Source organism: Podarcis melisellensis, assembly GCF_964234715.1.
Source record: "Podarcis melisellensis genome assembly, chromosome: 9".
NCBI classification, from domain to species: domain Eukaryota; kingdom Metazoa; phylum Chordata; class Lepidosauria; order Squamata; family Lacertidae; genus Podarcis; species Podarcis melisellensis.
Window position 1 is genome coordinate 52211 of NC_138541.1, and position 23805 is coordinate 76015.

At 56.0% G+C, this 23805-nt stretch overlaps 2 protein-coding genes across 7 annotated transcripts in view; one reads left to right on the plus strand and one right to left on the minus strand.

Moving 5' to 3' along the window:
• LOC309378055 (maestro heat-like repeat family member 5) overlaps positions 1–18116 on the plus strand; it is a 50234-nt gene extending 32118 nt beyond the window's left edge. The window contains exons 14-34 of one of the 3 annotated variants that reach the window (XM_081925839.1): positions 1667–1762; positions 2239–2343; positions 3355–3490; positions 4017–4132; positions 5355–5495; positions 6283–6440; positions 6568–6703; positions 6930–7120; positions 7880–8017; positions 8164–8281; positions 8549–8692; positions 9358–9534; positions 10168–10323; positions 11448–11570; positions 13153–13255; positions 13757–13831; positions 14692–14785; positions 15072–15124; positions 15496–15645; positions 15815–15974; positions 17062–18116. In XM_081925839.1, coding sequence (XP_081781965.1) covers positions 1667–1762; positions 2239–2343; positions 3355–3490; positions 4017–4132; positions 5355–5495; positions 6283–6440; positions 6568–6703; positions 6930–7120; positions 7880–8017; positions 8164–8281; positions 8549–8692; positions 9358–9534; positions 10168–10323; positions 11448–11570; positions 13153–13255; positions 13757–13831; positions 14692–14785; positions 15072–15124; positions 15496–15645; positions 15815–15972 — 2568 coding nt within the window. In that variant the 3' untranslated portion in view covers positions 15973–15974; positions 17062–18116. Of the gene's footprint in view, positions 1–1666; positions 1763–2238; positions 2344–3354; positions 3491–4016; positions 4133–5354; positions 5505–6282; positions 6441–6567; positions 6704–6929; positions 7121–7879; positions 8018–8163; positions 8282–8548; positions 8693–9357; positions 9535–10167; positions 10324–11447; positions 11571–13152; positions 13256–13756; positions 13832–14691; positions 14786–15071; positions 15125–15495; positions 15646–15814; positions 15975–17061 lie in introns of all 3 variants that reach the window. The other 2 variants (XM_081925838.1, XM_081925840.1) reach the window with 2 other exon arrangements.
• Positions 18117–18257: 141 nt separating this feature from the next.
• LOC309378056 (THO complex subunit 6 homolog) lies at positions 18258–23578 on the minus strand. Of its 4 annotated transcripts, none has more exons than XM_081925841.1 (8): positions 23158–23566; positions 22551–22794; positions 22106–22286; positions 21894–22000; positions 21642–21788; positions 21410–21490; positions 19993–20104; positions 18258–19625 (listed from the first exon to the last, which is right to left on the minus strand). In XM_081925841.1, the coding sequence occupies exons 2-8, from the start codon at positions 22776–22778 to the stop codon at positions 19375–19377; spliced, it is 1107 nt and encodes a 368-aa protein (XP_081781967.1). In that variant the 5' UTR covers positions 22779–22794; positions 23158–23566; the 3' UTR covers positions 18258–19374. The 4 variants fall into 4 exon arrangements, with proteins under 4 accessions (XP_081781967.1, XP_081781970.1, XP_081781969.1 ...); XM_081925842.1 differs by having other exon boundaries at positions 19374–19625; positions 19892–20104; positions 23158–23557; XM_081925844.1 differs by lacking the exon at positions 21642–21788 and having other exon boundaries at positions 23158–23578.
• Positions 23579–23805: the final 227 nt, after the last annotated feature.

Genomic DNA, 23805 nt, shown 5'->3' on the forward strand with positions numbered 1-23805 from the left:
AAGATTAAATCCTAAATCTCAATGAGAGCAGCTCCAATAGATGCAAAGATTGGTTACTTTTAACGCCTCTTCAAAGGCTCCAGACATCAAAGTCCTTTGCTTTAGATCTTAAGCAGAAGCGGAAGACGGACTTCCTGGTTGTGTCTCCCGCTTTTAGCCGGATTTTAGATAATTTAGTCTCCAATTCTTTCTGTCTTTTTTTACTCACGGGTTGTTGCTTTTCAAATCGAATGTTCCCAGGAAAAAAAGTCAGCACTCACCGACAGCAGCTATGCGGCTTCACTCCACAGAAAGAGCAATCGACTCACAGCACCGCGCTAGCCCTTCCACGTTCAGAAACCCCTTACGGGGTCCCTTCTTTGTTTCGGGGGGCGCTTCTGGTGCCCACGACCACAGGCTTTCGCTGCCTGTGGGTTTCCGATGCGGGTCTCCGCTTCGCCGTAGCGGACGACCCGTTTCCGTGGAGCTTCCCCCTCACAGCGCAAAGAGGAACGCCATTGCCGTTCGCGCCGCCTCCGGAAGTCGAGTCAATTTCCTTCAGAATGGATTGGTTTGATCTTCTTGCAGTCCATGGGACTCTCTCTCTCTTTTTTTAATAATAATTTTTATTAAGGATTTTACATTACAAAAAGTAAAAAAAAAAAAACAGAAAAAAGAAAAAATATCCAACAAAAATTGTTAAAAATAATCAATCTTTCCATCTCCTTATTTTTCATTTACTTGTTTCTCGGACCTCCTCATACCACCCTTTTTTGTATTCCAAATCAAATTATTAATTCAACAATTTCTTTCCCTCTTTTTGTTACCCAGATCTTATTCTTAAATTATTACAATCTTAGATTTTTACTTATATAAACCCATTTCTTCATATTCTTTTAACCCATCACAGCTAGAAACCACTTAGTTCCAATGCAGTCCATGGGACCCTCAAGAGTCTCCTCCAGCACCATAATACAAAAGTATCAGTTTTTCGGCGATACATACATACATACTGGGACAACCATAGCTTTAACTATACAGACCTTTGTTGGCAAGGTGATGTCTCTGCTTTTTAAGATGCTGTCTAGGTTTATCATTGCTTTTTCCCCAAGAAGCAGGCGTCTTTTAATTTTGTGACTACTGTCACCATCTGCAATGATTATGGAACCCAACCAAGAAAGTAAAATCTCTTACTGCCTCCATTTCTTCCCCTTCTATCTTTATGGTATATGGTTCATTTACCCATGTACACAACCTGAGCTCCAGAGGTCTTGCTTCTCCAATAGGCGCAATAGCTTTGGATCCAAAACAGAAATCAGCCCTGCTCTCTGACTCTTTCCTACAGTTGTCACAGGCTTTGTCAGCGCATCACAACTCTGCCCCCTGCTAACTACCTCTCTAGGCTTTGTTTCCTGAATGACCCACACTCAGGAAGCGATGACCAATTTGGCCTGGCTTGTATTGTTAACATAACCACTTTATCCAGGGGTTCAGTGCCTGGAACAGTTTAACTCCCCCAAGCCTGATTCATTCTGTTATTGTATCCAGGGATTTAGGATGTTTTGCACCCCACAAACACTTAGCAAGGGGTAGGTAGGTAGATCACACACAGAGAGAGAGACAGCCCCCATGCCTCTTTTCTGTTGGGCTGTGCAAGGTTAATGGCAGCTGCCTCTTTCTGCTCCAGGGACTCTACTTCCAGACCATCAGCAGCTTTGAAGAGATGTTGCAGGCCCTGCTGCTGGAAAACCGAAGCCCAAGTGAGCTGGAGCACATGATGGAGGTATGACTGAATGCAAAGGAATGCAATGGTGGCGAGGCAAGCAGCATGATCCTTTGCATGCTCATCAGCATGGGAGCTGGTGCCAGAGCCCCTCACCTGCCCGCCTCCCTGGGCACCAATGCTGGGGGTGTGCAGCTAGAGAGGGGGCAGCGGAAGGAGCTCTGGTGCCTTTGCCAAGTGCTGGCACCTCTCGTAGTTCTCAGGCTCTCTCCTCTTAGGCCACACATCACAGGATGCCAAGCAGATCTCTGAAAGGGGGCAGGGGGTGTTCAGAGACATGTTTAGTGACATAAATCATTTGTTTTCTAAGATGCAGAGGTGACTGCTAATATGCTAACAGGAACAAAAACACACCCAATAATTAGTCCTGCTAATTATGCAAAATCTGACGGAAGAGAAGCGCTGTCTGCAACCCTCAACTTCAGTCCCAGACTTCAGCCAGGACACATTTCCTGAGTTTCCCCTTTGTCTTCCAGCTCATGGAGCCCTGGATGAAGGCAAAAGTCAACCATGTGCGAGAGAATGCTGTGGAGACAGCCATGAAGCTCTTGAAATTCGTCGCTACACATTTCCACTCAGACGTGAGTATCAGCAAAGTCTCCTTGGGCCCAGAATAGGCCTCTCTTCCTCACGCACTCCCAGCCAGAAGCCCAGCAGGGACAGCCCTGGGGCTACTGAGCCCCCTGCTCATTGCCCCCTTTGTTCCACATATGGCACGGTGCCCCCTGGAGCCCATCGCAGCGCCTGGCAGAGAGGGGCAGAGGAAACCTTGGCTCCCTGGGGAGGAAAACAGGCCCAGGATGGGGCTGGGCTGTTTGCTCCAGCCCCGCATGGCCTGAGGACTCTTCTGCCCCCCTTCAGTGGGAATTGCAGAAGATGTTTCCACAGCGGTGGCTGCAGCATCCAGACAAACTTCCAACACTTTGGGCGTTCAGGAGAGTTAGCTCTCTTGCACGACCAGGACCGGACTTTTCTGTGATGGCTGCCCAACTGTGGAATGCTCCCCCCTGAGAGGCTCACCTGGCAAGATCATGGGATGTCTTTACATGTCCTCTTTACCCAGGCCTTCACCGTTAAGCAATCTATGGCCTGTTACATGTGGGTGGGTGCTATTATGATTATTTTATTATCATGCTGTGTTTTATTATGCTCTGTATTATTATTTTTTATTATGCTGTGTAAATTAAGTTCTTAATATTGTACACTGCCCTGGGATCTTTGAATATAGGGTGGTTTATAATTTGAATTAGTAATAATAAGATGATGGTGATGATAATGATGATGATGATGATGATGATGATGATGATGACTCAGGGCGTTGGTAGAATCCATGAAGGCCTCTTTGGACTCTGCATGGGTTTGTGGAGGGGGGAGGTCAATGCTCCCCTCAAGCAGACACACTCAGACTCCCCTGGCATTTCTCCTGAGCACGCATGGCATCGATCCTGCCCAAGCTGCTTCCAGACATGTGTCCTGTGGCGGTTGGGTCGCCGCAGTGGGCATCCCAGTCCATGCACAACAGCAGGCAGCACCACCTTGAAGCCCAGAGGGTGCCTTGCCAGCAGCTCCTTTCCTTCCCTTCTGTAAATCAGTTCTCAGGGGAATTCTGCAAGTTGGCTCATCTGACAGCTGTCCTGATTACTCTGTGCAATGATCCGGTGCAGCGTATCAGTTCCTTTGCGGTGCAAGGAGTCAGTTGCCTCTATGAGGTCCTACTGCGTCGGCAAGGTAAGACATGGGGGATCTGCTGCCGCCACATCTTTTTAGCTAGGCTTCCTGAATTGCAGGGGACTGGGCTAGATTGCCCTTGGCATTGCTCCCAATGCTACAATTCTGTGATTCTTTGCTGCTGTGCCCAGATAGTGAGTGAGCCAGAGGCCACAGTTGCCCATCGCACCTGCAGGGGGCAAGGGGGTGTCAGCCGTGTCAGACTGATTTCTTAAAGGCCACCATTTGGGTCCAATCCACATTTACATTGGTGTTTAGGGCACTAAATGACTCAGGCTCCAAATACCTGGAAGGCTGCCTCCTTCTGAGATGTTGCGTGGAGGGAGCCCTCTTGGTAGTTCCTCCACCTGCAGAAGCTGGAGGTTTGGCCTGGGAGAGGGTGTTCTGTGTGGCGGCCCCTAAATTGTGGAAGTCCCTCCCTGCAAGGGTGTGCCTGCCTGGCATCTTCAATATGCAGCTTCTGGCAAATGCTGAAGTCGCTGCTGCCCAGAGTGGTCTCCTCCTTTTCCCTCTGTTCCTTCAACAGCACTGAAGAAGAGCAAGCAGAAGAGGATGAGGTGGTCAGTGAGGAGGTACTCGAGGTCCCAGGAAGAGGATGGCTTTTCTTTTCTGATTCCAGAGAGCAGCTGGCACATGGCCATGGTATGGTGACCAGTCCCCTGGCGCACAGAGGGACAGACAGCTCAGCCATGGCGGCTGGTTTCAGAATCCAGCTCTGTGTGTCACCCAGACAATTCCCCCAGCCCTAGAAAGTGTGTGTTGGCAGCAACTCTCAGGGGCCTCTGCAAAAGCAGCAGGGGGCCTCTCAGGATGCGTTGCCCCCTGCACAGCAGAGCAGAGACCGGGGACAGACACACAAACCCATGCCATCCCCTGTGGAGCCATGAGAGTGGGTCATGGTGGTGACAGCAGGGGTGCAAAGCCAGCATTAAGGACCACAAAAAAGGTTGGACATGATCTCTGATCTACAGGAGGGAGGAGGGAGGTTCAGGTGGTGCCCTGCAGGTGCCCTGCACCTCACTCTCAGCAATGGAAATGGCCTCACGAGGTCCCAAGTGCCCCACACAGGCTCCAGACCCCTGGGCCTCTGTGCATGGGCTCCAACTGAATCCCATGCCAGCTCCACCCCAATGGCATGGATCCCTGGTGGTGATGTGGGGAGAGGGGCCTGGCACTTGCCTGCAGCCAACAAAAAACATTGTTTTGTCCTTGTGAGGGTCAGGGTGGGGGTTCACGTGGAGCAGCTGATGGGCAGGCACCTCCAGATTTTCTGGACTATGATCTCTGATATAATAATACTCCAGCTTGGCCAAAATTTGCCCAGAACAAGAAGGTTCTGCTTGGTCCCTCTGACCATGTGGACAACCACCCAGCATCTCCCACCAGTCATGGACCTGTGCGACACCAAAATTCGGCTCCCCACACCACTTCTTGCCTTTCATTCTCCTGCAGCACCCCCAAGGCTCTTCACCCAGCAGCTGTGCTCCCCTAAATCCACCTCTGCTCACACAGCCTCATACCTGCAGAGCAGCCGTACTCCTCTCACTGCCTTCCCAAGGGGATGTAGATCTAAGCTTTTAAGAAGGGAACAATTATGCATTTTTATGGGATGTTTAAAATGAGAGCAAAGGGTGGCAAGGAAAAGGCGTCCACCATGAGCTGTTTGCTCCTGAAAGAAGGCCCCAAAGAGGCTGCCTTTATGCCAGGCTGGGCATTGCGGTCCCTCAGGCTCACTGGGGTCTGTCCTGCGATCTTTCATTTGCTACTCCCTGGAGATGCTGCTGGGGTTGAACCCAGGACGCTTCCAGAGCAGGGAGGGTTCCTGGTGGGTCTGGCTCACCATTTTACCTTTTACTCTTTGCAGCACTGTGAGGACCACCTGTTCCCGTCTCAGCTGACAAACTTCCTGCTCTCCGTTCTGGATAATTTGAGAGGCTCCAACGCTGAGCTGCTGAAGGCTGCAGAGGAAGTGCTCAATGCCGTTCTGAAGAACCACGCAATGAAGGTGGAAAGGGTGATTATGACTATCATTCTAGATTTCTTTATACCCCACCTTTTCCCCTGATGGGACTCAAGGCAGCTTGCAGATAAAACCAAGAACAGCTAAAAATATAGAAAAATCAGTCACCAGAATGCAGAACACTGATAGAAGTAAAACTCTATGCATATATAAAGTCTTTTAAAACCATGCAAGTAATTACAATAAAAGCAGCATGGCTCCAGCCCTTTCATTAAAAGCAGTCAGTCCCCCAAAGCCTGTTGGAACAAGAAGATCTTCACCTGCTGGCAGAAGCACAACAAGGAGGGAGCTAGTCTGGCTTCTCTGGGGAGGGAGTTCTAAAATTGCCTGGGAGCCGCAACCACCAAGAAGGCCGGGTCCTGCCTCCCCACCAAGCATGCCAGGGAGGGTGGTGGGACCAACAGAAGGACCTCCCCTGGAACCTCAGAGCTCAGGCAGGTTTGCGTGAGGGGATTCCCCTTTTCAGATAGCTAATGGTCAGAAGAGTCCCTCAGCCTGGGAGCCTCTGCTCCACCCTGCTGGCTCAGTGACTCCAACTGAGGAGCTAGAGCTGCCTTCCCTTTGCAAATGATGAACCCCACTGAGACACAAAAGCCAAAAATGGAGTGTGTGTGTTGAGGTCTCACATAAACCAAAGAGCATTTGCACCCAAACATCTCTGGCGCTGGCCAGAACAAGGAGCCTTGGCCTGACTCCTCCCCTGAGAGCCCAAGGGGCACCTTCACAGGGCGGAAGCTCTGCTGGGCCGCCTTCAGCACTTCTCTTCTCCCAGGTGAAAGACATCGTTGGTGCCATCTACCTGTGTCTGCAGCAGCGCCAGCACTCCTGCTGGACCCGGAAGGTGGTGCTGAGGGCCTTGGCCTTCATGGTCCCTTACCACATGGAGGAGGTGATGCGGAGCTGCCTGTCCTTCTCAATACCTGTCAACAGGTAGGCTGCTTGATTCTCTGGGTAACTGTGGCTAGGCTGCCCCCCACAGCCATGCTCTGCTCCCTGCTGCTGCTCCTCCCAGGGGAAGCCGCTGACTGATCCTGCATCCCGCGGGCTGACTTCACAGGCACGCCAACGAGCTCTGGACAGTGATGGCTTCTGGCCCCCAGGTGGCCATCCAAGTCCTGCAGCTCCTGCTGAAGCACCTTCAGGTCAAGGATCCCCTGGAGAGCAACGAAGAAAGTGCCACCATGTCTCTGGCTGTGAGTAACGGGGCCTGGCCTGGCTGTGTCCCACTGACTGGCGGGTGGGAAGCTGGTCTTCTCTAGGCAGAGGGCCCCTCCCTCTCTCTTGGGTGTGAGCACTGGCACTTGGAGACAGGCGACAGTGGCGTGAATGGCCTTGAGGGGACATGGCATGTTCCAGAAGAATAAGCTGCTGGGTGCAGAGGCCCAGTGAGGACAAGTGCCTGGTGCTCCTCTTCTTCAGGCCATGAATGTCATCTACGAGACCTTCCACATCCCAGGATACCGCAAGGCCTTGGCAGAGATGCACCTGCAGTTGTTCATCCCGTTGCTCAAGCAGGTCCTGTATGTGATGCAGCTGGACTTGCCCGACTCTTTGAAAGTCAGGCAGGAAATCCTCCTCAGAGAAAACACCAGTGCCCTCAGCTTCCAGAGGTACCTGACAGGATCCGTAAGGGAAGGTTGGGCAGGCCGGTCCCCAGCAGGAAGCGGTGTGCGTCTGTTGTGGGGGGGGCAGGGAGGGTCCTGCCCTGCAGCAGGAAGAACTGGGGGGGGGGATGCAGGCAGGGGAACCTGTGTGGTGCAGCATGACAGGAGGTCCTTCTGCTTGATCCATGGAGGCCGCCCCCTCCAGCAGGCAGGAAAGAGCTGATGCAACAAGTGGGTTGGGGCTCTTTGTGCGGAAAGCGGGGAAGGAGGGGCCTTTGAGTCCACCTGCCTGTTCTCAAGTCGTTGCTAAATGCAGCGTCTCCTAAAAATGGGAAGAAGCCTCTTCATTTGGACTTGGGAGCCGCAGTTCACTGGTGCCTGGAGGAGGCTTCTGGCTTTCTCTTCCTGCCACATTCTGCTCAGAAATGGGGCAGCAGACCTGGCTCTCAAGACGTTTTGCTGCATGAGGTGAAGGGCAAGGTGGTACCTTCCCCCCAGGCACATACAGATGCCCTTTGGATTGGCAGGCGGATCTCACTCCAGTGCTGGTGAAAGGACAGCATCTCCCACGCCCTTGAGGGCTGAAGGCTAGCATGGCGGCTACAGGGCAGGCGATGTGGCCCTCGCAGTCCCCTCCCCTCAGCCCCTGCCGCCTGAGGCACCTGCCTCTCTGCCTCATCACAGAGCCAGCCCCAAGGCAGCATCTTGCGGGAGGAGAGTTTGGGGGAGTTTTGGGGAGATCTGACTCCTGGTGGTCCCTTGCAGAACTTCGGTAGAGATCATGAAGAACCTCTTCTCTGTGGCTGGAGACTGGGCCGTCTATGCCTGCATTGAGTTCCAGCAGGGATGGATGGTGCTGAGCACCCCGGATCGCTTCTTGCAAGGCACTCGCCTAATGGCCAGGTGAGGGGAAGCCCTGCCAGGCAGCTCTTCCCAGGCCTCCTTCCTGGGGGGTGCTGGTCCTCCTCGGCTCCCCGGCTGCCTTTGCTCCTCCTCCCCACTTTGGCCCTCCCCAGGCATCCTGCCTTCTCCACTTGTCGCCTGAGCAGGGCCATGACCGAGTGCGACAGCCCCCAGATCCCCGGCATCTTTGGGGAAGCGGCGCTCATCCTCAACAGCGAGGAGGACGAGATGAAAAAGATGACTGCGCTGGCTCTCGTCATCGAGGTGAGGCGGTGCCAGGGGGTCAGAGGGGCAGCTGCCAGCTGGATTCTTCCTCCCACCCCTCAGAAGCCCTGAGTGGCCAGGGCAAGCGGAGGGCTGGGGAAAGGGGTTTCTCGCAAGGACAGCCCTGGAGCCCAGGGCAAGTCGGGGGGGGGGGCTTCACTGAGTCGTTTCTCGCCTCCTCTCAGGCTGCCTCTTGGGGTCTCTGTGGGAAGGGGTCCCATCAGGGCTTGGGGGTCCTTCCACTCAGCCTTCCCTCCTGCCTCTCAGTTCCTCAAAAGCCCATCCGCTGTCAAGATGATGAACCGGTTCAGCCTCCGAGACCACCTGGAGGAAGGATCAGCAGCCGCCAACCCCATCATCAAGGAGCTGTGCTTGAAGGGGCTTGGCAGCTTTGTCTTCCAGCCGGCAAAGGTGAGGGGGGGGCCAGGAAGCAGCTGGAGCTTGGAGGGCCCCAGGAGCTGAAGAGCGGCCTCATGCTCTGCCCCCCACAACAGGGCTTCCATTTGGGCCCCTTGTGCTCAGCTCAGGTGAGGCTCCCTCTGGGACACAGCCTCCCGGAGGGAGGGGGGGAGGTAGCCTCTTCCAAGAGGAGGTGGCCAAGCAGTTCAAGCCCCTTTGCCCCTAACCCCCAGGCCAAAGGGCCGAAGGGAGATCCTGAACAAGCACCAGGGAGAAGGAGCAGCCAGTGTCCTGCCAGCCTCTTGCCAGCGCAGCTGCAGCAGACTCTGGGGGCATGGGGGGGGTTCAGCTTTTAGCTAGGAAAACCCTCTCAGATCAGGAGTCAGCAGGACTCCCCCAAAAACCTCCTCTGCTCCTTTAAAGCCTTTGCTTCCTGCCTCACCCGGCCCCTGGTGGGTGGGGGTCTCCCTGCCTTCGCTCACTCTCCTCCCTACCCGCATCTTGGTGCTCTGCCAAGGCAATAAATACTTCTGGTCAGGACAAAGCTGGGGTGGGAGAGGAAGCAGTTGGGAGGCTGTCTGAGCAAGGGGGGTGCTTGACACCCCTCACAGATGTGGCTGGTGTGAGTGGCGGATGCTGAGCCCCCCCAGCCCCTCCACCCTCTCCCCCCCCCCCAGGTCAAGGTTCTCCGTGAGGAGCTGCCCACCCTGATTGGCTCCGTCTTCAGTGGCCACGAACAAGACATCCTGCAGGGTCTGCAGGACATCATGACTGCCGTCTACGAGATGGACGGCCAGGGGATCGGGCCCCTCTGCATGGACCTGGCCCTTAATGTGCGCTCCTTTTTCGAAGATGTGAGTGGGGGACGTTTGGGGAAGGAGGATGTTTGCAAAGGCGCAAGGCCAGGCAGCCAGCGCCTCGAGGGTCAGCGTCAGCCATGAGGGCCCCTGGCCTCCAGGGAGGGGGTGGGCCTGCCTCTTCTCCTCTGGCCACTGCCTTTGCTGCTGCTTAGGCACCCAGTTGAGGGCAGAGAAGGGAGCCTGGAGACAGAGAAGCTTTCCCCCGAGTGCCTAGACAGGTTCAAATCTTTTTGAGAAATGTTGTTTTCACTAATATCTTCATTTTTGTGCACACTTTTGCCCAAAGTATGCATTTTGAAAACAGTGGTTGGAGAATTGCATCACATAATTTGAATATATGTGAACTTCAAAGGATAGTTCTGTTCTCACATTGCTTTAGAAAGTGTGGATTTGATTGATTTGGCTTCAGGTGCAAGCCAAAATGCATTTCTCCTCCACCCCGATCCCAGTGGCCACCAGTTAAACAGCGCTGGAGAAGGCACAGTGCCCCCAAGAGCTGGGGGGCGAGAAGCACCTGTCACCCAGTGCCCCCCCGGACCCACATTCCTGCATCTCCACCCTGTGTTGCGCAGCTGTCCTGGCCCTGACCTGGGTGCCTCTTCTCCGCCTTGGTGTTCCCCCTCCCAGGAGCGAGGCCCCGTCCGTGCAGCATCCATCTCCCTGTTTGGGCAGCTGGTGATGAAGGCCAAAGAAGCAGACAAGCCTCTCCTGAGGAAGGAAGTCCTCTACAGCCTCCTTGCTCTGCTGCTCCACCTGAAGGACCGAGATGGCACAGTAGCCATGGCAAGTAGCCTCAGTGTCCCCGAGGGAGGGAGCCCAGCCCTTTCCTCAGATCCGCAGGCCCAGCACACTGGCAAGGCCAGCGCTCTGGGGTCACGGACACCTGCTTTGCATGCAGAAGATGCTTTGCCTGGCAGCATCTGCAGGGAAGGCTGAGCAAGACCCCTGCCTGGAGCTAGGAGAGCCATTGCTGCCAGTCAGTGTGGGCAGCACTGAGCTAGGCAGACTTGATAGTCTGACTCACTGAAAGGCAGCTTTTGGGAAACTGCTCCCCTTACATCGTGAGCAGTGGAGGACTGATTGACACTCGTCATTTAATAAAAAAGCCTCTGACAATGGGAAATGCCTTTTTAAAAAAAATATTAACATATAAAACACATACATATACATTTATACAATACACATACACAACACACTACCTTATTTTCATAACATAAAACATACCTACATTACTCTATATACTACCTACCTATACTGTACATATCATCATACCTACACACCTCACGGACACCCACCAAGTGACTTGACTTCCAGCCATTCTTGTTACACTACTTTATTTTTCCATCTAAAACGCATTTCATTATTTCTTTAATCTCTTCTTTTATCTTGGCTTTACTCTCCTTTCACTCTAATCATTTTCTGGATTCACTCAATATCTGTCAGATATTCGTGACAATGGGAAACTCCTATTAAGCTGTATAGAACGTTTTAATTTAAGACGTTTAGAGCATCAATGTAGATCCAGCTGGAATCTCCCTTAGGGTTGAGGGAAATGGACACCACTCCACAGGGCAGCCCCCACCCAGAGGGTCCCAGACTCAATCCCTGCTGCCTCCCAGCAGTTTCTGCTAAGGCCACTACCTGAAAGCTCGGAGAGAGCTGCTGGTCCGTGCGGACAGTCCTGGGCTGGTGACTTGGCCATGGTGAGCTAGCGCTCCTTTTTCTTAGCATCTCTCCTGACCAAGCAGCCTGAATCTGGGCAGCCAACAGGGAGGGGAGCAGAGAGGGAAGGAGATACCGGCTGCTGGCAAAGGGAGGGGAGCCGTCCTCCAGAGCATCTCTTTGGATCAAGTGCAGCTGCCTCTCCTCCTCCCTGGGTGACCCCCTGGCTTTCCCTCTGCTTGCAGAGCTGCAAATTGACCCTCCTGCACTGCGGGGGCTTCCTCGGGTGGGCCCACCTGAAGCTGATGTTCCGGAGCCTGGCCTGGGATGACTCCCGGAACTGTGTGGTGAATGTGTGGAAATACCTGGTCAGTGGGGCACCGAGTCTGAGGTTTGGTTTTTCAGAGATAGATACAAAATTATTGGCATTCATGTGTCTCCATGCCCCCATCTGGCCACATTTTTCTCATCCTCCATAATGACCGCCATCATGCTCAGCAGCCCCCTCTCAGCTTCCCAGCCTTTTTTATTTCCTCCCTGTCGATGTCTCTGAAGCTGCCCCCAGTGCGGCCGCATCGTTGAATTGGCCTCCAGAGCCACAGTCTTCTGCTGCTGTGAGCGAAGGAGATGCACAGCTTTGGGGCTGGAGGGCAGCTGCTCTTTTTCTTGCAGAGGACAAACACAGGAGAGAAAAAGGATCCTTCCCTTCCCACAGGTGCTCCCACCCAGAAAACAGGAGGTTTCCAGATTAAGAGCTTGGCAAGCTGTGCTGTTGACCATAGGAACCAATTCCTAGGGGCTGAGGGGTCTTCGCCCCCCCCAAAACTATTTGAGGGGGCTGGGCCTTCCCAAAGTTAATGGGCATTGCCATTCAAATGGTTTGGGTGCACCATGTCATGTGGTTGATTATGCAGGACGGGACTTTCCTGCCCCCCACCCATATTTTATTGAGGTTGGCACCCCTGCTGTCAGATGTGGCTCTGACCGTCATTTATCGGTTTGATTTCCAAGCTGCCCCTCTTCATTTATGAGAACAGGGCCTTCTCTGCAATGGCTCCCCGTCTGTGGAATGCTCTCCCCAGGAAAGTTCGCCTGGTGCCTTCATTATACACCTTTAGGCTCCAGGCAAAAGTGTTCCTTTTTAACCAGGCCTTTGGTTGAATTGATTGACATCCTATGCCCTTTTAAAATGTGGCTGTTTTTGGAGGGGTGTTATTCGGTTGTTTTAATTTTAATTATATATATTGTGGTTTTTATGTTGATCTTTTATGTGAACTGCCCTGATACCTCCAGGTATAGGGTGGTATATAAATTACCATCATCCCAGGACACTTGGACCAGGCAGGCAACTGGGAACGGGGAGCCTCTGGCCCCAGCAAGGGGGGGGGTGAGTCCAGATTGGGAGGCCAATTCAAGGACACAGCCACACCAGAGCATCTCTGGCACAGATTTTGGGACTGGTGTGGGGGACCGCTGGCCCTCGAGATCTGCTGAGCTACAATTCCCATCCTCCCTGGTGTTGGCCATGTTTGGTGGGGCTGATGGGAGTTGTAGTTCAGCAACATCTGCAGGGCCAGGGCTTCCCTTGTGTAATGAGTAGGCCCAGCCCTGCCTCTCACCAGGGAGAGAAAAGAGCTGCTTGCTTGGGAGTCTCTGCTTCCCCAGGCCCTGCAAATGGCCGGCCAGTCTCCCTAAAGGTGCACCTGGCTGCTGGGGCTGCAGCACCAAGGGGCCGCGTCCTGAAAAGGCCCTTGTTGTGTTTCCGCCTTGGTTCGCTGCTTGCTTAAGGAGCAGCAAAGGCTTGTCAATAACCATTCTTTATTAAATGTATATATCCCCCTTTGCCTGTGGATCAGAGGGCAGGTTAACCTGCCTGTAGGAACAGACTCAAAATCGAGGAGGAATCAAAGCAGCCTCCGCAATCCATGCCGGCCTTTTCTGTCTCTGCAGATGAGGAACCACCATGATGACATCCACGTTTTTATATCCCAGGCCTTGGGATACCTCCATCACCCCCAGGTAGAAATAAGTCATGCAGCCGCCCGATTCACAGGTGAGCAATGCTCCTCTCCCCTACAGGGAAATAGGCCTACTCTGAGTTAGCACTTCTGCCAATGCAGCTGGATGCCCAAGTGTCCCATAAACCTTCACTATTTGACATTATTTTGTGGCTGAAGAAAGGGAGCACAATGCAGTGTGCTGGGCTCCCTGCAGGATCTGTGGTGATGCATCCCTGGGGGTGACAGCCCAGCCAGTAAGAAGGAGCCCAGGAGACAGGCAGTGGGTGGGCTCTTGCCTTCACCCCCATGGGGGGGGAGCAGAATCAGGGCCACCGGGAGCCTCAGGCCTCCTGACATGGCCTCCCCTCTTTCTGAGACCCCTTTCCCAAAGTTTATTGCCTTAATCTGTGAATGAGCCGCACAAGGATGAATAAGCCTTTGCATTTGAAATGGTGCGGGTTTGGGCTTGTAGATCTCTCCGCTTGCAAACCAGCAGTCTCTTGAGCAGTCCTTGGAGAAGCAGCCCAAACTGCCTCGTGTTCCTCTTTGTGTAGGTCACACTCTCAACTACTACAGCTCTGAGCTTTCAAAAAACCTTGAGCAGGAGGACATTGTCTACCTGAACAAAGGTAAGGGGGGAGGGGTGCCCTTCCGCTTTGTGCACTTTGGGGAGGAAGACCTTCTGGTGCAGGCCCAGAGCTACAGAGGCAATGCCCGCCCCCTCCACCAGGCATGAAACAACCCATCGCTTCAGGGGTCTTGTGTGTCCCGCCTCTCCCTGACCCGTCAGATTTGACCCTGTTGTTCCTGCAGTCCAGCTTCTCTCTGCTTTTATAGTCATGTTTCACTGGTTGGTATGACGTTGTGGTTCTGCTTTATTATCTTCATCTTGTATTTTTTCATGTGATTGAGGGACTTTTAAAAGTCAAACGACTTAGAAATGCCTTAGACGTTGTTGGGCTCACAGCTCCCATCCTCTGGGCCAGAGGATGGTGGGGCTGCAGGGCAGCAGCATCTGATGGCCCCCACCCCGTCTCCATCTCCAGGGGAAGGAAAGCCCCTGTAGCTGGTTTGGGGTTAGACGGCCAGGACTCTGCCTCCTGCCCCAAGAGCCAGACGGGGCAACCACAGAACCCGAGTCCCTCTGGCCACCTCAGTAGCAGCTGAGAGTCAGGATGGGCCCCCTCGATGCCTAGCCCCATGGATCCGCTGTGAAAGCTCCACTGGAGGGAGGCAGTGGAGGACCAAGCAGCCTCTGCCTCCCTGTGCAACCCAGAGGCCACCGTGAGGGTTGTGGAAGGGGTTCTCCGGTGGCTGGTGCTGCTCCTGCTCCCAGGACTGTGTCCAGAGCGAGGGCTTTGTGAGGCTGACCTTCTCCATGGGTTTCTATAGGACTGCAATCCTAGCCAGGTGAGCAACATCACCGTGATTGGTGGCAGCCAGGCCTTGTTGGAACCGCCTTGTGACCAGCACACCTGCTTTGCTCTAGTTTTCCAGGAGTTTGAGTCCAGCCCGGATGCCATCATGGTGCACTTTGCAAAAACGTACCGGGTGGTTTTGCAGAAGCTGTCAGTGAAGCGGAGGTGAGCTGTGAGGCAACAGAATGGGGAGTGTTCGGGGGAAAGTGGAGACGTTAGTGGTGCCAAGGAATGAGCAGGATGTGTAGTGGGGGTGCCTGTGCAAGGGAGCAAGGGGGGCAGATGAATGGGTGCAAGGCCAGGGACACAAGGCCAGTGGAGGGAGGAGAGGGGCAGGGAGGAGCGAGGCTGACCAGGGCCACAGGACCAGCCGTCCGCAAGAAGCCAGAGGATGGGGAAGGTGCCTGGAGAAGCAAAGACTGAAGTGCCATCTACCCTTCCTCCCCTCCAGGCTGTCAGGTGCTGGAGAGAAGAGCACTCCAGAGACCAAGGGCAGCTCTGCAGGTGAGACACAGCCAGCTCAGGTTCAGCAGCCTCTTCTGCGGGATTCCATCCCTCCTTGGCACAGTCACAGGCCTAGAAAGAACCCAGACTCACCCCTCCTCCCTTTGTAACAGCCCTGGTTGCTTCTTTGCAGGATAGTGACCACCAGGTTTTCAAGAGGGCAAGAGGCTTCTGCGGAGTAGGTGGATTGGGCCCAGACCCAAGTCCTGCTCTGCTCACCATCACCTGGGGGGGGGGTGTCTCCCTAACGAGGCAATGTGGGAGTGGCTGCCTGGCTGGGGGAAAGCTGAGTTGCTGTGTGGCTAGAAGTGCTGGGAAGTGGGCAGGCTGAGGTTAACCCCTTGGGTCTCTCTCACTCTCACACCCCAAAGGGAAACTGCTCAGCGAGTGTGACAGCAGAGCGCCCAGCCCAATGTTGCTGCCACCAGAATCGCCAACGCCACGCCCCCCACTGCTGGAAGGGACTGCATTTCTGGGCTTGGAAAGTCCCAGGAGAGCCAAGCGCAGCATCACCCAGCGAGGTATTGCTGGCAGGGGGGGGCGGGTTGGGGGCTGGCTCAGACATGCCTCAGCCTCCAGGGCAGGGAGGGCCAGAGGACAGTGTTCAAGTGGCCCTTGCTTGCTTTGGGTTCCAGTCTTCCTTACTCAGGGGGCTCTTCATGCCAATGCTGCCACTTTGGCCCATTACAGGGAAGCAGCCCACCGAGTCCAGCCGAGGAGACCGAAGGCATTCAGCTGAAGCCCCGGCTGGGATCTCCACTCCTTCCAGAAGGACCTCCAGTGGTGGGAGGAAGCAGAGCCCTCAGCATGCAGGTGCCCACCTGAGCCAGGTGGACGGTCGACCATAAAGGTATCGCTTTAGGACAGTCTCTAGGCCCAGTGTGCTAGGCCTTCCCTGGACTGAAGACATTGGGGCACCTGTGGGCAAAGACCAGCCAAAGGAGCCATGCCACGTCAGAGCAGGGTAATAATAATAATAATAATAATAATAATAATAATAATAATAATAATTTATTTATATCCCACCCTCCCCAGCCGAAGCCGGGCTCAGAGCGGCTAACAACAGTAAAAATGATACAACATTCTAAAATCATTTCATTATAAAATCAATTCAAATCAGATTAATGGCAACCATTGGGCTAGAGTTCCAGAGGAGGGGGGTCAGGTGTGTCCTGGCCAAAGGCCTGGTGGAACAGCTCTGTCTTGCAGGCCCTGTGGAAAGATGTCAAGTCCTGCAGGGCCCTAGTCTCTTGTGACAGAGTGTTCCACCAGATTGGGGCCACGGCCGAAAAGGCCCTGTCTCTGGTTGAGGCCAGCCTAACCTCCCTGTGGCCCGGGACCTCCAAGATGTTTTTGTTTGAAGACCGTAAGGTCCTCCATGGGACATACCAGGAGAGGCGGGCCCATAGGTACGAGGGTCCTAGGCCGTATAGGGCTTTAAAGGTTAAAACCAGCATCTGAGCAGAGCCAGTCCACCTTCCCTCCTTCCGTCAAGGAGTCTAGCCAAAGAAATTAGCAGAAGGCTCTTCTATTTAGAAATGGGGAATGCAGAATATTTCCAGTTGCAGCAGCTGACTGAAACCAAAATGACTGATATTTTAAGCAGCTCCTGATATTCATTGCCCACCTGCTTCCCCCTTCAGCCTCAGCTTCTCTGAACATACTGGAGCCCATGTTTAACCTTTACGTCCAGCCAGTGCATGACAGTCAAGGGCCTCAGGCAGGAGAAAAAGGCACAAGCTTTTCCCAGCGTCCCAAGACGGGGTGTCGACCATATGGCCAAAGCACGTGGTCCAAAACTCCCATCCCTTGATGCAGCCCCAGTGCATGCACACACCAGCCCTCTTTCAGCACCATGGGGGGGGGGTGGCAGGGTAAAAATAATAAAGTTGTTGTAGTACGCAGCCCAGGTCCTGACATCTCTCTGCCTTTTTCAGGCTGCTTGCAAATGGTGTGCTTGGAGGCACCTGCTGCAGAGGGGGCCCCCCACCTTGTGCCCCAAGGACCCCCCCAAGGGCCCTGGCTGCTGCCGTCCGCAGGTGACAGCAGGGCTGCTCCATGATGCGCCGGAGTCAAGGCCAGGCTCCTGCCACTGCCCTTGGTCTATTGTGACTTCATGGACCCTCTTGGACTGAGGGCGCCCACCCAGCACCCTCACGTACCAGCTGGGTGACCGGCCGGGCCAGGCTATGAAAGGAGCCCCTTCCCTTACGCCAGTCACAGAAGTGGGACTTCTTACCATGGACCTACATCTTCCATACTTGGGAAACGCCTTTGGAGCAGAACAGGGCCGTCCCAGTTCTGCACTGAGCCCTCATGGATCAAGCTGCTGTGGCAGAGCTGCCTCCTACTCCTCTGGAGCGCAGGTCTCCTTCCCAGTGGCACCAGCAAGCTCCAGCACAAAAGCACCACCACAGAAGGCTGCTGCATTCACAGCTGGGGGGGGGGGGCCTCCTGGGTGCAGTGGGCAGGATGCGGGCATCCCTCTCCCTGCACTGCTTCCCAGAGACCCTCCCTGAATCGCAAAAGGAACAAGCCTCTGAAAACAAATCTGGCAGGGAATTCTTAAGAGACGACTCCACATGGACATTGCAGGCGTGAAGGATTGTGGGCAAGGACTGAGGAGGGCAGGCCCAGCCAAAGCACTGGCCTAGACTTCAGCAGTAGTCCAGAAGTGGGCAGCCTTTGGCACCAGGAAGCCCGCCAGGCCCAGCTGCAGCACCGGATCTAAGAGCGGTAGGAGAGGGAAGAGGCTTCGGGGGACCCAGCTGCTGTGTAGAACTCACAGTGCCAATGCCAGCCCCCACCCACAAGAGTGGCCTGCCCTGAAGCTCCCCCCAATACTGGACGGCATCTGACTGGCACACAGGGCAAGGAACAGTTTGGTGGCCTGGCAGGACCTGAGTTTGAAGTTGCTCTGTGAGTTGGGTTGAGAGTTCCCTGGGACTGCGAGGCAAGATCCAAATGTTAAAAATAAATCAATATGCACGAATCTGGCTGGGCAGCGGCCATTTCTCCACCACAGGGCAGGTGAGCCTGGCCAGGACTGCTTCCCAGAACCATTTGCAGGAGACCCTGCCTGAGGGGCACCCGGAAAGCCTGGCCACAGCAGCGCCAAGGGACCCCTTCCTCTGCCCCCCTCCTTCCTAGCTGGGACTCAAAGACCCTCCCCAGCAGCTCACCTCCTGCCTTGGAGTCCCAGATCCTGCTCCTGACAGCAGAGCCACCACCCCATAATGCTTCAATGGCTCCAACAATGGGGAAGTGTCCAAACAAGTTGGGCTAGGGGAGCTCCCACTGCCTCCCCCCTTTTGGAAGCAGGAAAAGGTGCATTCCCTCTTTGCTGGAATGCCCAAGTGGGGACCCCCCCCCAAAAAAAAGCCCAGGAAATGAACACCCATCCAAATCCCTTTGCATAGGTGTTTGCCTTCTGGGTTGGGGGGGCACCGCCCAAAAGGTGGTGCCAGGAGGACATATCCAGGGAGCTTTGTGGTTGGTGGGAGAAGGACCCCTGCCCCCCCCCCGACTCCAAAGAGACTTAGCAAGCAGAGAGGCAGTTTTTTGCCACTAACTAGATGCCGGCAGGCGCTTTTCGCCCATCGCCCCACTGCCTGATGGAGCCGCCCCTGCCTGCACAGGCCCCCCAGATGCCTCTGACCTGAGAGGCAGCACCGTGTGGCTGTCTTCCCTGGGCTAGGGGGGCTCACGGAGCCCCGTCAGTGAGGAGGGCTGCTGGGCCACTGCAGAGCCAGGGACAGAAAGATGGCAGACTCAGGAGTTTTTTCATCTGCCACAAAACAAGGCCTTGTGAACTCAGAAGTGCAGAGGCAGTAGCCGCTTCCAGGCGCTGGTCAAAGCAGCTGGCTCTATGACAAATGACCTGGTGGTGGTTTGAGCAGGGGGGGTTCAGGTCTTGCCAGGATTCTGCCGTACATACTTCCCCACGTGCGCTTCAGGGTCCTCAAAAAGCTGAGCCAACCTGCAGCTAGCCAACCCCTCCCTGCTGGCTGAGGCAAGTGCCCCACCCAGACTCCTGCTCCAGCCTTGCTGTGGGTCCCGTCCACTTGACCCACCCATGAAACAAATCCTGCCAGCCGCTTCTCCAGATGCAAGAAGCTTTTATTGCACAGATCCGAAGGAGGGAAGAGCCTCTGCTCCAGGCATCGCCCCCTCCTCAGGCAGAACACACAAGGGAAACTGAGGTAGGGAGGGCAGGGCAAGGAGGGGAAAGGGGGTGGCACCCACCCACATCACCCCTGTGGCAAGAGGCAGCAGCTTGGCTCTGCCGCCCTGGCCGTGGCAGCGTGGGGCTGACGGCTTCCCTGCCCCTGAACTCCAGGGCTGGGCATCTGCAGGATGCTCTGCCTCTTCCTTCCAGGGCTCAGTGCAGCTCTGCCAAGTGAAGGTTGCCCCCTGCCCCAGCCACAGCCACAGCCTGGCTTCCGGGGGCGGAGGCCACCACATGGACGGGCTTGTTGGGCAGCAGAATCTCCCCGACCACCTGCCAGGAAGAGGGAGAGAGGAAGAGGGGGGTCAGCAAGGAGCAGTAGGCAGTACAGGACCCGTCCAGCAGGGGGCGCTCCAGCAGGGGCAGAAGCAGCCCAGGAGAGAAGCGATGGTTCAGGGCATGTGCCTTGTGTGGGGAAGGATGCAGGTGGACTCCACCCCTCACCCCCATCTCCATTTTCAGCCCTGGGAGTGGGGCTGCCAGCAGAGGAGGCAACGTGACTCAGCAGACGCAGGATCCTGAGCTGCTGGTCCTCTTACCTGGCCTGTGCCCGTGTGGATGGCGCTTGCCCCACTGGTCCCGCTGCCGCCAGCCAGCACCACGTCCCCCATGCAAAACTGGGCCGAGTAGAGGAACTCGCCCTGCGTGGGGCTGCAGGGGAAGGGCAGGGTTTGCCACAGGCGAGACAGGCGCAGGTCCCAGAGCTGGAGGGCATTGCGGGGCACCCACGAGCCCGTCAGGACCTGGTCTCCCTACGTGAGGAATAGAGAAGGACACACGTCAACTCCGCTGAGTCTCCCTCCTGGGCTTCCTGGCTGGCACACCCCCAAGGCATTAGCCCAAGCCCTCTCTGGTGGCCTCCTCTCTCTGGGAAGAGAAGAGCCTGTCAGATCAGGCCAAAAGGGACCCAGCAAGCCCAGCACCCCTTTCTCACAGTGGCCAACGGCACAGGCTGCCGCCCCCCTGTCCCTGCCATCCCTCCTCCCTCTTGGTGGGACTAAGAGCAGAAGCAGAGCCTGGTCGGTCAGGCCAGTGAGCCCGCCAGTCCCTCTTCTGGCAGCGGCCAGCCAAATGCCCCACAGGGAAACCCACAAGCAGGAAACCCTCCTCCGCCAGACATAGCAACATGAGGAGATCAGTCGCTGAGCAGCCCTTCTCGCAATTCTTAGACTGCAGTTCTTAGATTGCACTCTTGAGGGTTCAATTTGTTGTTTTAAATGTGCAAAGCCATGTGCATTGATGGTGCTATATAAATACATGTTAATAAAGTTAATCATGATGCCAGTCATTGGAAGGCCAACCAGCCTCTGTGGAGGAGTGCTTGGACCTGGCTAAGACTCCGCCAGCCACAGCTTTTCCTCAACTGCAATAGTTGCAGGGAACTCCCGCTTGGACTACTGCAATATGCTCCATGTGGGGCCACCCTTGAAGGTGTGTGGAAGCTGCACAGAGTGCAGAAGGGGGCCACCAGCTCAACGAATGGAGCCCTTGGTCACCAATCCTAAAAGAACCAAGAACTACCATGCAAAAACCTAAGTGGCTTGGGGTCGAAGGACCTCAGGGATGCCCCCTTCCAAGAGGGACCACCTCAGACCTTGCACTTGGCAGGAGGAGGTCCTGATGGTGGGACTGCAGGCGGGGGGCGGGGTACCCGACTGGTGCCGACCAGAGCGGCTTCTTGCTTGTGAAATGCCCCCATCCTTGGTGAGGTGCACCTGTTTCCCTCCTTATGGACATTTAGGTAGGATGTTAAAGCATCTCAGTTCACCCAGACGCTTGATGCCTGAACTCCATCATTTCTGGCAACATTGATATTATTTAGCAGTGAAAGTGTGTGATTGTTTAAACATATTTTAATTTTTTTCTGTTGTAGTTTTTCTGTTCTGCCAGCCGGGGCTTTTTTGAGAGAGAAACCTGGACAAAAAGTCCAATAAGTAAATAAATAAAAATCTAGACGATAAGAACCCCACCAGATAAAAGTGATGAGCCAGTGAGGCTCTTCTGAACCGCTGTGCCGCAGAGGGGGAAACCCAGCTCCCCTCCTTCCAACTCCTCACCTTCACATCAATCCCGGGGCCACAGATGTGAGGCCCGTTGATCACACTCCTTGCACCTTTGGACACCCGCTTGTCCCACACCTGGCACAGGGAAGAGCAAAAGGGTGAACTGTGTATCCCCCTGTATGCAGGAGGCAGAGGCCGGTCCCCACTGCCCCCCACAGGTGCAGAAAATCAGCAAGAGAAGGTCAGGAAGTGCGCGTGCACACAGATTGCCTTCCCGAGGACTGACCTTGACAGAATTATCCCAGCCACCCGTCAGAAAGAGATGCAGCTCTGTGGGGTGGAAGCGCAAGGCAAAGATCCGCCGCGAGTGTCCGCTGAGGGGTGTGAACTCATCCCCGGCCATGAAATCTGGGGCATGCATGATGTGAAAGAGCTGCAGAGTGGGAGAGAAGCGTTAGAGGCAGGCGGACGAAGAGCATCCCACGGACCCAGAGGGTGCAGATCTCCAGATCTCAGGCCACCAGCACTGCAGGCTCACCTGGTTGGTGTGGCTGTCATAGAGTCGGATATGGCGATCTTTGCCTGCTGTGGCAAAGGAGCTTCCGTCCCGGCAGAAGTCCATGGCGTTGATCTCGTTCTCTGTCTCTGGGGAGCAGAAGGAGAGGGGAGGTCCAGAGCAGCAGCAGGGGTCCCCCAGCCTAGGCCCAGTGCCTGAGGGCTGGACTCCCTTCCCACCCCACCCCACCATACCTGTCCAGGAAGCCAGAGGGTAGTGTGAGAGCAGGTCGTAGATGGAGATGGTGCCATCCGCCCCGGCAGCCAGCAACAGGCCTGGCTTCGCCCGGTGGAACTTCAGAGCAGTGACCGCTTGCCGTGTGCGGTGCCCCGGGAACAAGGAGGGGCCGGGCAAGCCCCTGGAGGCATCCACCAGCTGGGGGAAGGAGAGGAAGGCAGGGTAGATGGGGCCCCATGCAGAGAGGGGGGCAGGAGTTTCTGCTGTCTCTCCACCCACTGGACTAAGGCGGGGAGAGCCCAGGGCGGCTCAATTGCCCCCTTGGGACACCCAGAGGTCCCCTCACCCTCAATCCGCCAGCAAGAGCCCCTCAGGCCAACCCCTTCCGCATCTTCCACCCTGCAAGCCCTTTGGCCGAGGTCTGCAGGACCCACTTGGGAGCTGCCCCCTGTCCCCGCTCACCTGCACAGAGCCGTTGCCAAAGCCGGCTGCCAGCTGCCCCCCACCGGGGGCAAAGCAGAGGCTGTAGATTCCATGTGCATCCTTGCCAAGGGGCACTTGCCGCAGGCAGGCCAGGCTGCTGGGGCAGCAGGAGTCCCCGTCGGCCGGCCACACCCCGTCCTTGCCGCACCCGCTCACCACCAAGTCCCGCGAGACCTGCAGCGCCTCCGCCAGGCGCCGGTGGGCCATGAGCCCCGGGAGATCCCTGGGGGGAGAGGGAGTGGAAGAGGGCGCTCGAGGTCAGAGGCGGGGGGCAGCGGGAAACACCCCCTACCCCACGGCCGCAGGGGCAGAGGGGCCTGGCGGGGGGAGCCATGGGGGTCACGCGCTCCCCAGCCAGGCTCTTGCAGGATCAGACGGGGACGGAGAGCCGAGTCCCGCCTGCTGCGCTTCACTCCCCCTTCCGCGCAGACAGACTGCCGCCGGGCGTGGAGGCTCCCTCTGCGGCCTGGCCCGCCCTTCGGCGCCGCGTCCCGAGGCCGCGAGTTCCGCAGGCGAGCCGCTCCGTTGGGGAGGGGGAGAGCGAGGGAGGATGACGTCACGGGACCATCCCCGCCTTTCGGCTCACCTGCCCGCCTCGAGCGCCTCCTTCAAGCGGTCGCCTTGGCAACGGGCGCGCCACCGCCCACGGCCACGCCCCCAGGAGGCGTTCCATTTCCTCTCATTGGCTGGTGGCGAGGAAAGCGCCGCAGCCGCTGATTCGACCTTGCGGAGCAGCGCCGCCTCTTCGAAAGGCGATTGGCTGGGAGCTTCTCGTCAAGAGAACGCGCCTCGCCCCCGGGACGCCGTCGCTCTTCGCTCTTCCCGCCGGGCGCCTCCCTGGCCTCCTTCCTGCCACAGAGAGGAGGAGGGAAGGCACCTCCGCGGCGCTCCCGCCTCAGCATCCGGCTCCCGAGATACGCCCCGGAAAAAGAAGCGGACACGCCGTGGCCCCCAGAGATAGAAAGAGGAAGAGGAGACGCCTCCATCTGACTTCCGGGTTAAACTGCCTTGTTGTTTTCCTCGCCCCCAGAGGCGAGTCCCGGCTGCACCAGCAGGAAGAGAAGCGGGACCCTTCACGGGCAAAAAGGCCGCGAAGGGCGAAGATTCGGAAGCAAAGGCGGCGCCGCCGGAAGTGGCGCAGGGGCAGCCGGAGGGTCGCCGTCACGTGACGCGAGCATGAGGGGGCGGTGCTTAGGCTCGTCCCTCCGCCCCACAGCTGCGCCTCCTTCTGGCC